A 14,588-nucleotide genomic window follows, 5' to 3' on the forward strand; every position below is an offset into this window, starting at 1 on the left:
AAGGGTCAAACTACCACCAGGGTCATAAAACAACTCCTGGAAATGCCCACAACTCCTACGAAAGCCTTGTCAAATGTGTTTCTTCAGGTTCATGCTACAGAAGAAGGGTCAAACTACCACCAGGGTCATAAAACAACTCCTGGAAATGCCCACAACTCCTACGAAAGCCTTGTCAAATGTGTTTCTTCAGGTTCATGCTACAGAAGAAGGGTCAAACTACCACCAGGGTCATAAAACAACTCCTGGAAATGCCCACAACTCCTACGAAAGCCTTGTCAAATGTGTTTCTTCAGGTTCACGCTACAGTAGAAGGGTCAACAAACTACCACCAGGGTCATAAAACAACTCCTGGAAATGCCCACAACTCCTACGAAAGCCTTGTCAAATGTGTTTCTTCAGGTTCATGCTACAGTAGAAGGGTCAAACTACCACCAGGGTCATAAAACAACTCCTGGAAATGCCCACAACTCCTACGAAAGCCTTGTCAAATGTGTTTCTTCAGGTTCGTGCTACAGAAGAAGGGTCAAACTACCACCAGGGTCATAAAACAACTCCTGGAAATGCCCACTCCCTACGAAAGCCTTGTCAAATGTGTTTCTTCAGGTTCGTGCTACAGTAGAAGGGTCAAACTACCACCAGGGTCATAAAACAATTCCTGAAAATGCCCACAGCTCCTACGAAAGCCTTGTCAAATGTGTTTCTTCAGGTTCATGCTACAGAAGAAGGGTCAAACTACCACCAGGGTCATAAAACAACTCCTGGAAATGCCCACAACTCCTACGAAAGCCTTGTCAAATGTGTTTCTTCAGGTTCATGCTACAGTAGAAGGGTCAAACTACCACCAGGGTCATAAAACAACTCCTGGAAATGCCCACAGCTCCTACGAAAGCCTTGTCAAATGTGTTTCTTCAGGTTCATGCTACAGAAGAAGGGTCAAACTACCACCAGGGTCATAAAACAACTCCTGGAAATGCCCACAGCTCCTACGAAAGCCTTGTCAAATGGGTGTTCTTGGGCTATGAAATGTCTTATATACGACCCAAAGTTTATACGATTTTTTGCATTATCCCAATTTTGAATGTTGAACTTACTTCCTGTTCCATCGTGGGCCGCATTTCGATCATTGTAGGATATGATTCTATTCATATACAAATCGCCCGTAACAATGAAGCGTCCTTAGAACAGGTACGTCATCTCTTTGTGTAGGTTTTTCAAGTCATTGGTCTGGAAATAACCCTACGACGCCCAAGCATACATTTTTGACAAGGTTTTCGTAGGCGTTGTGGCTTTATGACCCTGGTGGTGGTAGTTTGACCCTTCTTCCGTACCATGACCCTAAAGAGACATTCATGAAAACCCGAGTGATCTCATTTTTGACCTTTGGATATGATTGATGTGAGAGGCCGTGTCTTCTTTCACTAGTAAGTCTGTCTATCTGTCTAAGTCTACTATTACTGCAACTAATAATAATGATGATGGACTTAAGGCGGGTCGTGGAATGTAAGTTTCCTCGACTCCGCATCAAAAGTCTTAGCAAGTGTGAAAAGGGGGAGAATTTTAGTCTTTTTTTATTATTTACACAAAATTAACAGCTTGGTTGTTCTTTGGTGCTCCACACGACACACTGCAACACTCCGCAGCTACCCGATAAACAGTTTTTCTTTGAGTGTTGCAAGAGTCCTGAGGGAATACAGTGTTCGGTGATCAGACATAACCTTAGCCAACACACACACACAAACACACACACACACTTTTCCTTTCCTTTTCTTTCCTTTCTTTTCCTTTCCCTTTCTTTCTTTTCATTCTCTCCCTTTCTCTCAACACATATCTCGTTAGTTTATCTTCTTCTTCTTCTTCTTCTTCTTCTTCTTCTTCTTCTTCTTCTTCTTCTTCTTCTTCTTCATCTGCTTCTTATTCTTATTCTTCTTATCCACTTTCTATCTCTTCGTAAGTCCTCCTCCTCCTCCTTCTAATCCTCTCTTCTGTTTATTCACACAATTTGCTTTTCAACTGCATTACCTATTATCTTTTCCCGTTAGAATTTACTATATTACTGCAACTTTCATCACTATTTACTAACTTTCATCCTCGGATCACTTATGTCCCATCCTTTTCTTTGGTTCATTCTCGCATCTGTGGTCCTTTCCTTCCAACACCTCACTAGGAACACTTTCGATAGTTTTACAATTGTTCTTTCCTTTGCCTCTTCGTCTTCACTTACTCTTAACACCATGCATATTGCCCTATCGTCCCCGTCAAGCCTCCCACCCCACCCCACTTCTCTTCGCCTACGACTGTCACTACCGAAGCTATATCAACATTCCTCTCTGTCTCTCATAGTTGCCGTTTCCTTACTCTCGTGTGCTTCCGTCCATCTGGTGTCTTGTAAACAGTAACACTTCAACCAGAAAACGAAGATGCGTCTCTCCGTGCCCAAACAGACGCCCACAGCTGTTCCTTTCTTTGCTGCCTTCTCATGATATGCTTTCCTACGTGCAGCGCCAGTATTAGGTTCTCCTGAAGGCGCTGCTGGTGGTGGTCAGTCAAGGACGAGACCTATAGAATGTAGTACTCTTACAAAGGTTGCGAAGTGGGGCGTGCATGAGACCAAGGCTGATGAAAGTTTACTAGGTCCATATTCTCCAACACTTCAGGGCTCACACATCCACAGTTGATACGGCTTTCACAGAGGTTGTGGGTATTTCCATGAGTAGTTTTACGAGCCTAGCGATAGTTTGACAAGGCTTTTACACGATTCTCCAACACTTCAGGGCTCAAACACCCACAGTTGATACGGCTTTCATAGAGGTTGTGGGTATTTCCATGAGTAGTTTTATGAGGGTAGTGATAGTTTGACAAGGCTTCTACACCACGAATGTGAAAGAGAAAATAAGACCGCTCATGAGAACCCGACTAATCTCCTTTGTGGCCTTGGAAAACAGTTGTTGTGAGAGCCGAAAGCGTTTGAGAATAGGGGTCGTGGGTCATTGCTGAATAGGAATAGTCTGAAGCAAGCGTGAAGAGCCCTCCGTTAGGTCAGGGCGGGCGAGTAGCTGTCTGTGGGCGGCAAACCGTCCTCCACGCTGACGCCGCCGCCTCCGCCGTTCAGATGCGTGGGTGTCTGCGTGACGTCCGTGGCGGGAGGCTGCTTCAGTAGTGGCTCCCCAGACCTGCCGGAGGACGTGGGTTGTGTGTGAGATAGATGGATAAGGAGAGAGAATTAGAGATAGAGGGATAGATAGATAGATAGATAGAGAAATATAGACAGACAGACAGACAGATGGATAGATAGATAGATATATAAATAGATAGACAGACAGCTCGTCCACCAAACTTCTCTTCCTGTTCCACTCCTTTCCTCACCTCTTCCTCTTTTATTCTTTCCTCTTCCTGTTCCTCTCTTTCTTTTCTCATGCCCTTTTTCTCCTCCTCTTCCTCCTTGTTATCTTCTTTCCTCCTCCTCTTCTTCCTTTCCTCTTCTTGTTCTCTTTTTTTTTCAGCATACCCTCTTTCTCCTTCTCCTCCTCCTTCTCCTACTCATCCTCATCTTAATTCCTCCTCCTCCTCCTCCTCCTCCTCTCTACTCTTCTCTTCCTTCTCTACTACACTGAATACACACACACACACACACACGCACACACACACGTTGATGGAGCTCCCCGATTATACATTTATATTTTTAGATTAAGCACGAAATAAACAAACAGACTAAATCACCTACATCCTGCTCTTCTCTTGCCCCCCCCCCGAGTCAAGGTTACAACACTTACTTGTCACATATGGGAGTGAAGGCAGCAGTGGTGGTAGTATCAGTGGTAGTGTCAGTGGTAGCGTCATTGGTGGTGGTCTTTGAGAGGTCAGCGATGGTATCCGGCAGCGCCACGCCCTTCGTCTCCCTCAACAGCATCGTCAGCACCCCAGCGACCACAGACACCACGCCGAAGATAAGTGAAGGGGCCCAGGGAACGAGCGGGCCCTGCAGGAGGAAGAGGAGGTGGTGGGTGAAGATATAGACGGGGAGGAGGAAGAGGAGATAGCGGAGGAGGAGGATGCAGGGGAGGAGGAACAAGGATAGAGGATAGATATTAGGAGGAGGAAGGAGTTTAGAGAAGGGAAGGAAAAGAGGAAACGAGGGAAGACTAGGAAGAAGAGAAGTGCCAATCGCAGCGGACGAGTTAAGAAGAGCTTTTTAACACGACTGCCGCTTACCAGGATCGTCGTGATGAAAGGCAGAAAGGTGGAGGCGAGCTGCGCGGAGACACTGGCGGCCCCGATCCCTTGCAGCCGCACCTCCGTCGGGAAGAGCTCGGAGGAGTAGACGTAGATGATCTGGAAGGCGCCGCTGTTCCAGAGTTTGCCCGCTAGAGCCAACGCCATCACGACCCCCGGATACTCTGTGCGTGAGAGGGGGAGGGGGAAGAAGGGGAGTGGTTGTGATGATATATAGTAGTGGAGATAATAGTAGCTAGTAATAGATAGACAGAACTGAATGATGAATAGTAAAGATAAAAATGATGAATGGAAATAATTGATAGATAGATGATGATGGTAATGGTAGTGTATGTAGGTGGGTGAGTGTAGTGATGTGTGTGTGTGTGTAGCGATGGTAGTGGTAGTAAAAGTAGTAGTAGTAGTAGTAGTAGTAGTAGTAGTAGTAGTGATATTAATTATTAAAGGCAATGACAAGTGATGATAAAAATAATAATAATAAGAATACGAAGAAGAACAAGAACAAGAAGAACAAGAAGAAGAAGACGAAGAAGAAGAAAACAAAGATGAACGCGCCACCACCGAACACTCACCGGGCGGGATGAAGGCGAGGACTGTGATGACCGCGCCACAGAGGAAGTAGCTGATCGCCGTGGGAAACTTCCTGCCCCAGCGGTCGATGATGGGCGCCGTGAGGGAGTAGCCGGGCACCTGCAGCGAGGGACAAAGGGCCGTATTTAATTAAGACGCCATCGCTTCTCACATCAACTATTTCTAAAGGTCAAAGAGGGGATCAATCTGGTTTTCATGAGTGTTTTTTAAGGTTCATGGCACAGAAGAAGGGTCAAACTACCACCAGGGTCATAAAACTACCCCTGGAAAGGCCTACAGCTCCTACGAAAGCCATGTCAAATATGTGAACTTGGGCGACGAAATGTTTTGAAATACGACCCAATGGCCAATACTCTCAGACGCTTCCGACTCTCACATCAACCATTTCCAAAGGTCGCAACGGAGAGTAATCGGGTCGTCATCAGTGTTTTTTTAAGTTAATGCTGCAGAAGAAGGGTCAAACTACCACCAGGGTCATAAAGCTACCCCTGGAAGTACCCAAAACTCTCCGAAAGCCTTATCAAGTGTGAGTGTGTTAGCCTCGAAGTGTTTGAGTCTATCGTCACCTTCGTAAACAAACCGCCTGAGTCATTATTTTTTACTTCTCAGGAAATCAGAAAAGAACTGTCATCATCTCATTTGGCTTAAGATTTAGGCAGGAATGAAAAGCCCAATTCTAGAACACTCAAACCCTGAATGACGAAGGCAACTATACAGAAATGGGCGTCGCATGATGGATAATTGATGTAGACAAAAACCCGGAAATCACTGAAAAATGACTTAGGCGATTATTTTATGAGGGTGACGATATGGACCCGGGTCGATATTCTCAGACGCTTCCGCCTCTTGCATCAACTATTTCCAAAGGCCACAAAGGAGAGTAATCGGGTTCTCATAAATGTTTCTTTACGTTCATGGTGCAGAAGAAGGGTCAAACTACCACCAGGGTCATGCCCAAAACCTCTGCGAAAGCCTTATCAAATGTGGGTGTGCTTGGACGCCAGAACGTTTACGAATATGACCCCAAGGACGAAGAGCGGTTGAAGAGGGACGTGAAAAATGAATAAGGGAACTCAAACCTCTTCCAGGAACAGAAAGGAAGTATACAACGTCAACTATACTACTACTACTACTACTACTACCACGGCTGCTGCTGCTACTACTGCCACCACCATCATACCTCCACCAGGCCGCTCAGCACGAGATAGAGGAAGGGGTCGGCGCTGTAGGCATCGCCGCTCATGTTGAGGCCGTCGAACACGAGACTAACGGAGAAGTAGTCGAAGCAGACGACAAGGGTGATGAGCTGGATGGGCCGGGTTCTGTTCCACCACCACCACCATCACCGCCGCCACCACCACCGAGAACAACAATAACAAAAAGAGGATTGAAAAATAGGGTTAGTTTAGCTTTTGTTTTGTTTCACAGTTAGTTTAGTTTGGTTTAGTTTTTAGAGAGAGCAAGCAGGTCACACTCACTTCAACAGGCTGGGCAGGGAAGGTCGGCACCACCGCCGCCACCGCCCCTTGGCCCCCTCAGTACCGACCTTACTGCTGGCGATTTTCTGTGTTGAGGACTGTAGGAAAAGGAACCACAAAGAAGAATTATCAAGAAGCTCTCAACGGCGCCTGAAATATCCACACGAAGTTTCATGTTCCTATAGCGGTGGTCGGGGTGGTCCTTGGGAGGTGGTGGGGGAGGGAGTCGGGGGGGGGGGTCGTAACGGTGGGAGTGGACTCGGTGGTGGGGATGGTGATTGTTTCAAGGTCTGGGGGTTGTCAGTCAGTCACCATACAGCTCACCCAACTGTGTGTGTGTGTGTGTGTGTGTGTGTGTGTGTGTGTGTGTGTTCCCATCTTTAAACTATTTTCTAAGATGTCCATGTCAATAAATTTCACTGTTTTTTTTATTAATAGTTAAGTCTCTCGTAAACCTTCCTGCGTCGTGGGAGCCAACGTCTCTAAACACACACAACACAAGCCTTGCCGGGGCGTTACCTCCTCCTGGATGTCCTTCATGAGGGCGCGCAGATCGTCCTCGGGCGGAAGCGAGACTCGGTTCCATCGCGCGGCCTTGCGGAGCACCTGTATCGCGCGGTCATGCAGGCCCCGCACGATGAGCCAACGCGGCGACTCGTCAATCAGGCTGCAAGGAACGCCATAACAATTAAACTATCATGGTTGTAAGGCTTTGTTTATGAGAGCAAATCGTTCCGTCACCTGGAAGCTATTTTTCAGGATATTTCAGGATTTCAGGACCAGCAAGCTTTCAATTTCACACACTGCTACCTTAAACTCTTCACTAAGCTTTTCTCTCACGAGGGGGTTAATTAACCGGTGACTTACTAAAGGGCGGGCAGGATGAGGAGGTTAGGGAGGGAGACGGCGAGCTGCAGCCACCGCCAGTCCCGGATGAGATAGGCGGCGCCGCCCCACATCATGGTGCCCAGCGCCCACGGCAGGCCCGTCAGGATGCCCACAGTGCCCCGATGCTTGGGCTCACACACCTCCAGGGCTGCCCCGGGGGAGGGGGGAGATGATAAGTGGTGGGTGAAACAGGGATGTAGGGAATGACGAGGGGGGATGTGTGTCAAGATTGGAACGTGTGTATAGAATGAAGACGGAAGCGAGTGTAAAGAATGAAACTGATGTGTACAGAATGACGAGGACACGTGATGAAAGAAGAATAAAACAAGTGCGAAAAGAATGAAAGGAGAAATGAGTGTAAAGAATGAAGGGAGAAAATATCGAAAGAGAAAAGAGTAAGCAAATACGTAGAGCACACACACACAAAAAAAAAACACTATGATATCAGCTTCAATACGAACTCCGCGCAGTTCTTTTGGTGGCAGCATGGCGCCCTTGGTTAAGCTGGCCACACTCTCCTAGTCTATGGCTCTGCGCTCTGCTAGACAACGTTGTGCTGCGTTGCGCTATACACTGATATCGCAAGCAGAGCCACGTTTTGACCTAGCATCCCCCGTGTGAAATTGTCTATGTGTTCCCTTCTCTATCTCGGCCCGTCACTCACTACCGGACTACGCTACTCTCCCCTACCCTGCCCTACCCTACGCTACATTACCTTACCGTACCCTACCCTACCCTACTATGCCCAGCCCTACCCTGCCCCCACTCTGCCCTACCCAACCCTACCCTGCCCTGCCCTGCCCTACAATACATTTAACACGACACTACCCACACTTATACTACACTAACACTACCCTACACTCACCGAGGATGTAGGAGGTGAGGAGGTTGCTGGCACCGAGGAAGAAGCGCATGACAAGGATGGCGAAAAAGTTGGTAAAGAAGATGATGGTGATGGAGATGACGATGATGAGGACCTGGGTCACCACCACCACCACCTTGCGCCCGTACCTGTGAGTGTGTGAGGGCGAGGACGAGGAGGAGGAGGAGGAGGACGAGGAGGAGCACGAGGAGTAGAAGGAGGAGGAGGAGGAGGAGGTGGAGGAGAAAAAGAAAGAGGAGGAGTAGGAGGCAGAGGAAAAGAAGGAAGCGTTAATCAGTACAACAATTCTTAGTACTCAGCTTAAATATACTATCGAATTATGCATGTAAATGAAACACACACACACACACACACACACACACACACACACACACACACACACACACACACACACACACATAATCCTCCCACACCTTCACTCCCCCCACACCCAACACCACAACTCCCCCTCCTCCCCTCCACGCACCTGTCAGCGAGGTAGCCACTCAGCAGAGGACTGAGGACGGTGCCCAACATGAAGACGCTCTGGTAGGTGGCGCGCAGGTGGCTCCGCTCACACACCAGCGAGAACTGTGTGAGAAGAGGAAGAGAAGGAATACATAGGAAGAACAGACACCAGAAAACCTGGCGGTCTATGGCGAGGGTGTCTGTCTACTACCGCTACTACTAGTAATCTACGTGTGGTAGGACAGGATAGAATAGATGAAGGCTCCTCCCCACCCAACTCTCCCTCCGGCAACGTGCCAGCAGAAAATAGTTAAAAGAGAACACCTTTAAGGAAGGGACATGGAAATTTTACAGTAAAGAGAAAAATAAGAGGAAATTACTACCCTTAACTTACGCTACTGGTGACCTAAGCAGTAGGGGAAATTATTAACACAAAGTTTTCAGGTTGGAGCCGTGATGCAGTGTGCCTGAAACGTACGTAAAGGATCAGTAAAATCCTATATCCCTGAAGTACTTATCTAATGAAGACTTGAAGCTATTGATACTCTGTGAGCTAACTACTGACGGCGGGAGTCTATTCCAGTGATCGACAACTCTATTATTGAAATAACTTCTTCGCGCCAATGTGTTGCATCGGTTTCCCTTTAACTTCATACCGTTGCCGCGTGTTATTGTGTTGGTGTCTCTTTGAAATAGACTAACTGGGTTAATGTTTTCGAACCTATTAAAGATTTTGAACACTTCGTTTAAGTCCCCTCATACCCTTCGCTTTTTTTAAGGAAAACATATCTAAACGCTTCAAACGTTCGTCATACGGCAAGTTACGGAACGCTGGAAGTTGCTCGTCTCTTTATCTTTTCTAGCAAAACTTGATCTTTGATATGATTCGGTGACCAGACCTGGACGGCGTATTCTAGGTGTGATCTTACAAATTCTGAGTATAATGTCTTCATAAGTTCGGGTGATTTATAATCAAAGTTAATTGAGATTAATCCTAACATCATATTGGCTTTTTTACTCGCCGCTGTACATTGATCGCTCATTTCAAGAATGTCGCTGATAATGACACCAAGATCTTTTTCTTGTTTTAATTCGCTGAGCTCATGTCCTTGAATCTGATATTTAAAGTTGGGTTTTTTTGAAATTTTTGGTAATATCACAAGACGAGCCAAGTGGTGTCGTTATTGCATTTGGGGATTGGAACAAACGGAGGCTTTAAAAGAGTCCACACGCAAAAGAGAAAGATGTCGGCGGTAGTGACCGAAGACTTGACGAGACTGTAGGAGTGTACGAGACTGTAAGACTTGGCGAGACTGTGCGAGTGTACGAGACTGTAAGACTTGGCGAGACTGTGGGAGTGTACGAGACTGTAAGACTTGGCGAGACTGTAGGAGTGTACGAGACTGTAAGACTTGGCGAGACTGTGGGAGTGTACGAGACTGTAAGACTTGGCGAGACTGTGGGAGTGTACGAGACTGTAAGACTTGGCGAGACTGTAAGAGCTGACAAGACTGTAAGACTTGGCGAGACTGTAAGAGCTGACAAGACTGTAAGACTTAGCGAGACTGTAAGAGTTGACAAGACTGTAAGAGTTGGGAAGGGTAAAATAATAATGAAGAATCAATACGATCAAAATACAGTGCAGAAAGGAATGGCTGGGCGACGAGACTGAAATGCGGCTTGACGCTTCCCAAGACTTTCACAGAGGCCTTTTTGGGGGGTAACTTTTTTTGCATATATTTTCTTTAAGGGAATCGATATCTAGTCCACAACTGCGCGTAAGACTTATTTATATTTAGCACTTTCCCCTAAACTTTAGAAAAAAATTATATCTAGGAATACTTAAGACATTACAGGCGGTATATAGACACCCACAAGTTGATAGAAAGGACCCCGAACACCCACACACACTCAGGAAGAAAGAAAAAAATACATAGAACTTCAGCCATATGAGGAAAACCCAAATGGTGTCACAGGAAAGTGTTTATTCAGCAAGGAAAACACTGAATTTTAAGATGTACTGCTGTATGAATTCTGAAAAAAATCAAAATACAGGACCAGAGCCCACGGTGAAAATATTAGTGACATAAGAACCGTTACAAAGGCTGAACTTGGCCCTCATCGACACACTCACACACACACTCTGACTGACCTCCGACGTAAGCGTGCTGGTGAAGACTGAAGTGTCGAAGTCCCAGTCGGTGCACGCCTCCTCCACCTCCGTCCCGCCTTCCACCACACGCACGTAGCTGCAGGAGTCGCTGGGAGAGGGAGGTGGAAGGGGTTTGTTTTGATCCTCCCGCTTACTGCGTTTCCACCTGCCTACGACTTAAGTTCTTTCGAAAGGGGAATATCCTCTCCCTAATCATCTCTTCTCTGTAATCCTCTTTCCCCCCATCTAATCCCCTCTTCACTCTCCTCTCTTATCATTTTTCCTCTTCTTAATGGACCGTATTGGCTATACAGGAAGCGCCACATGTGGCCACTCAACTCCAAGTTGTCCTTTCCATAGCGTTTACGTTATAATCTAGGGTGCGTCTGAGGCTGTCTCCGGGATACACGGCCATGGTGCCGCCATTGCTCCAAGCCGATGATTGCACACACTTCACTTCTACCCGATTTCAGTTTTTCTCCATGTCAAATAGTAGTCAGGAAATCGGGTAGGAGTAAAGTGTGTGCAGTCATTGGCTTGGAGCGGTGGCGGCACCAAGGCCCTGTATCCTGGAGGCAGCCTCAGACGCACTCTAGTACATAACTTGAGTTCTATGGAAAATACTGTTTTGACAGTTCACCGACTGGCCACGTGTGGCGCTGCTTGTATAGCCAATACGGTCCATTCTCTGTCTTTTCTCCTTTCTCATCCTCTCTTCTCTGTAATCCTCTCTCCTCTCATCTAATCCTCTCTCCACTCTCCTCCTTATCCTTTCTCCTCTTCTTATTCTCTGTCTACTCTCCTCTCTCATCCTCTCTCCTCTTATCCTCGTAACCTTTCTTCTCTCTCCTCTCGTCTATAATCCTCTCTCCTCTGTTATCCTCTCTCCTTTCTCCACTTATCCTTTTAACCTCTCTCCCCTCTCTAATCCTCTCCTATCCTCTTTCCTCTCATCCTCTCCTCTCTCCCCTTATTATCTTTTATGTTTATTTTATCCTCTCTCTTATCTCCTCTTATCCTCTCTTCGTTTATCCTCTCTCCTCTCTGCCACCACAACAGGACGAGAACGAGTAGTAACTGATCGCACTTCCCACACAAGTACAAGACTGACCCCACTATACTCACTCGTCCACCTCGACCACGCTCCCGTTGAGGCTGTCTGGGGGCACGCAGGTGTAGTTGACGAAGGGCGCGAGGTACACTCCACTGATGAACTGCGGCGGCACCAGCAGACACCCTGAGGGTTAATCAGTCACAGTTAGTGGTTCAGTTATCTTGTTAGAACTTAAACCACGTCAGACATCTTTATTTATTTAAGTATCTGTTTGGTTAGTTAGTTAGTTAGTTAGTTACGGTAAGTTAGTCAATTGGTTAGTTAATTAGTTAGGAATTGGTTAAAGTTAGTTAGTTAATTCATTAGCTAGTTAGCCAGGCAATACGCTTCCGTGGTCTAGTGGTCAGCGTGCCTGGCTTCTACTCCACGGGCCCGAGTTCGAATCCCGGCCCGGGCAGTTGGTGTGCAGCTCACCCAGCTGTTCATCCTCCCTCTCAGGCTGGTCGATAAATGGGTACCTGGGGAAACCTGGGGAAGGTAAACTGTGGTAACCCGGATGTCACACTGGCCCTGTGTCCCGGGGTAATGGCCTCCCTCCCACCACAGGCTCAAGGGCCAATGTTACGGAGATGAGCGTCGAGGCCACGCGCTGCTACAGCGTATGCCCCCAACTTTACCTTTACCTTTAGTCAGGCAGTCAGTCAAGTCAGTTAGTTGGTTGGTTAGAAAGTTAGTTGCTTGATTATAGAAAGACGATGTTCTCAAGATACCTCAAAATCTGTCTCATCGTCCCTAGTTACATCTTAAGCACACCAAACATCTTTATATCTTTATTTCCTTATCTATTGAGTTAGTTAGTTAGTCAGTTGTTCAGTCGGTTGATTATAGACACAGTGTTCGCAGCATCCCTCCAAAACCTGCCTCACCGTCCCTATTTAACAAAAAACGCCGCTCACTAGACTCACAGTAGGAAGTGGTGAGGAAGTAGAGCATATTCCATCGCCCGGTGCCCAGATGCGTCAGCAGGTCGTCGAATTTGCTGGTGCCGCTCATCCTGGCGGCTCACCAATGCTCTGGGCGCTGTGGGAGAAGAAAAAGACACTCATAATAAACAAGGATACACACGAATGCAAGAAGACTACAGGAGGCCAGAAGGGATGGAGTGAATACAATAGTTGTGTATTCGAATACGGATACGAATACTTCAAATTCCAACGAATACGAATTTGAATACAAATACGAATACTTCTTGAAAGTATTCATGAATGCATTTATGAATACTTTCCACTGAAAAATACCTTGACATAATTGGGTCTAGCACTGTTCTAAGGCTATACAACAGACAAATGGGCTCATGAGCCTGTACTATACACGACCATTACACGTCCGCCCGCCCAGGAGGCTGGAGTTGTAAGGAGCAACGGCTGTTATTTCTAATAATAAATTTTGAAGTATTTCTCATATTATTCGCAGAATACGAATACTTTTTCCTTGTATTCGAATACAAATAAGAATACTTTAGTTTCTATCAATAATCATTCGAATACGAACACACCCAAATACGGTATTCGAATATTCAAATACGAATACCAAATCCGAACACTCCATCCCTGGAGGCCATTCAGTTGGTTTACACATAGCAGCTTCTAACAGTCATCTACCTCGTGTTGAATTCACCCTGTTCTTCACGGCTATGGACTCTGTGCGGGAAGAAACACGTCCTCTATAAACATGGACACACATGTTCAGAAGGAGACTACAAGAGGACAGTCAGCGTATGCCCCAAAACACACACACACGTAGGGAAGTACAGTATAGGCTACATGTCCTTCTAAATGTTAAAGTGGCTGACTGATTCCGTCCCCGTGCCTGCCAGCAATCATCTACTTTAATTAAAAGAGTTCCCATCAGCAGGACTTTTATCTTGCCACTTGTAGTACTTTAGAGATAAGACCTGACGATGATAACGCGGGCGATAGATAGATTGTCCTTGGTGATTCTATGATTGTTGTATATTGTTAAGTTGTTATTAAGAGTTTAGGTAAGAGTTGTATATTTTTTTTCTTATGTTGCTGTGATTAACTTCAGTCCTTCGTTCTGCTTGTTGTTGTTGTTGTTGTTGTTGTTCGTTTGTTTGTTTGTTTATTTGTTTATTGCTTGTTTTTGTTTGACCTAAGTTTTCAATATTCTTTTTCTTCATGCCGACTCCAGTGCGTATATTAAATTTTCCTATTTTGTGTTTCATAGCGACGCATTCATTTTTTTTCCTTTTTCCTTTTTCTTTTTCATTAACGTCAAGACAAGAATTTCGGTCGGGTATTTTTTTGTGGTTTTCATTTTATCACACAAGAATTTTTTTCACTTTTTTTATGCATTCAAAGAAAATCGTTTCTCTTTTCCTTTGATTTTCATTTCCACTACTGTCATTCCATTTTCTATTAATTGCCATATCTCCAGAAACTTGCCTTTTTCTTCAATCTTCATTTTAAAACACTTTCTTTTTTGCTTTACTTGCTTTTCTTTTCAGCGCCAGGGACGAAGGAACAATGCACTCATAAGGACCCGACTGACCTCCTTCGTGGCCTTGGGAAACAGTACGTAGTCGTGGGAGCCGAGAGGGTCTGAGAATATGGACCTAAATATACGTTTATACACTATACAGAGCGACTTTTTCGGCCAGGACGGAATCTAGAACTGCATATACACCATTAAACTCCTTGCTCACTGTACATAAACACTTACACGCATATACAAGAGGCACGCAGGGAAGAGGTGATGAAGGTGGTGGCGGCGGTGGTGAGTGCTGTGTCCGTCTTGTGGTGGTGGTGGTGGTGGTGGTGTCCTATGTCCGTCTGGTGGTGCTGG

At 46.1% G+C, this 14,588-nt stretch overlaps 1 protein-coding gene and 1 long non-coding RNA gene across 6 annotated transcripts in view; one reads left to right on the plus strand and one right to left on the minus strand.

The window, feature by feature from the left end:
- The first annotated feature begins 4 nt into the window (after positions 1 to 4).
- LOC126981963 (uncharacterized) lies at positions 5 to 1,062 on the plus strand. 2 transcript variants are annotated; one of them, XR_007734382.1, is made up of 3 exons: positions 5 to 502; positions 707 to 809; positions 913 to 1,062. It is a non-coding gene; the product is annotated as an uncharacterized LOC126981963 (long non-coding RNA). The 2 variants fall into 2 exon arrangements; XR_007734378.1 differs by having other exon boundaries at positions 5 to 293; positions 400 to 502; positions 707 to 961.
- Positions 1,063 to 1,146: 84 nt separating this feature from the next.
- The window catches only part of LOC126981938 (organic cation transporter protein-like), a 15,433-nt gene continuing 1,991 nt past the window's right edge, over positions 1,147 to 14,588 (minus strand). The window contains exons 1-14 of one of the 4 annotated variants that reach the window (XM_050833666.1): positions 13,385 to 13,403; positions 12,689 to 12,803; positions 11,795 to 11,906; positions 10,670 to 10,778; positions 8,537 to 8,640; positions 8,053 to 8,198; positions 7,167 to 7,335; positions 6,819 to 6,966; positions 6,300 to 6,397; positions 6,002 to 6,143; positions 4,803 to 4,920; positions 4,210 to 4,394; positions 3,771 to 3,976; positions 1,147 to 3,170 (exon numbers count right to left, since the gene is read on the minus strand). In XM_050833666.1, coding sequence (XP_050689623.1) covers positions 3,032 to 3,170; positions 3,771 to 3,976; positions 4,210 to 4,394; positions 4,803 to 4,920; positions 6,002 to 6,143; positions 6,300 to 6,397; positions 6,819 to 6,966; positions 7,167 to 7,335; positions 8,053 to 8,198; positions 8,537 to 8,640; positions 10,670 to 10,778; positions 11,795 to 11,906; positions 12,689 to 12,776 — 1,764 coding nt within the window. In that variant the 5' untranslated portion in view covers positions 12,777 to 12,803; positions 13,385 to 13,403 and the 3' untranslated portion in view covers positions 1,147 to 3,031. Of the gene's footprint in view, positions 3,171 to 3,770; positions 3,977 to 4,209; positions 4,395 to 4,802; positions 4,921 to 6,001; positions 6,144 to 6,299; positions 6,398 to 6,818; positions 6,967 to 7,166; positions 7,336 to 8,052; positions 8,199 to 8,536; positions 8,641 to 10,669; positions 10,779 to 11,794; positions 11,907 to 12,688; positions 12,804 to 13,384; positions 13,404 to 14,465 lie in introns of those variants that run through there. The other 3 variants (XM_050833653.1, XM_050833656.1, XM_050833644.1) reach the window with 3 other exon arrangements.

Source organism: Eriocheir sinensis, chromosome 4 (assembly GCF_024679095.1).
Source record: "Eriocheir sinensis breed Jianghai 21 chromosome 4, ASM2467909v1, whole genome shotgun sequence".
Classification (NCBI taxonomy): Eukaryota; Metazoa; Arthropoda; class Malacostraca; order Decapoda; family Varunidae; genus Eriocheir; species Eriocheir sinensis.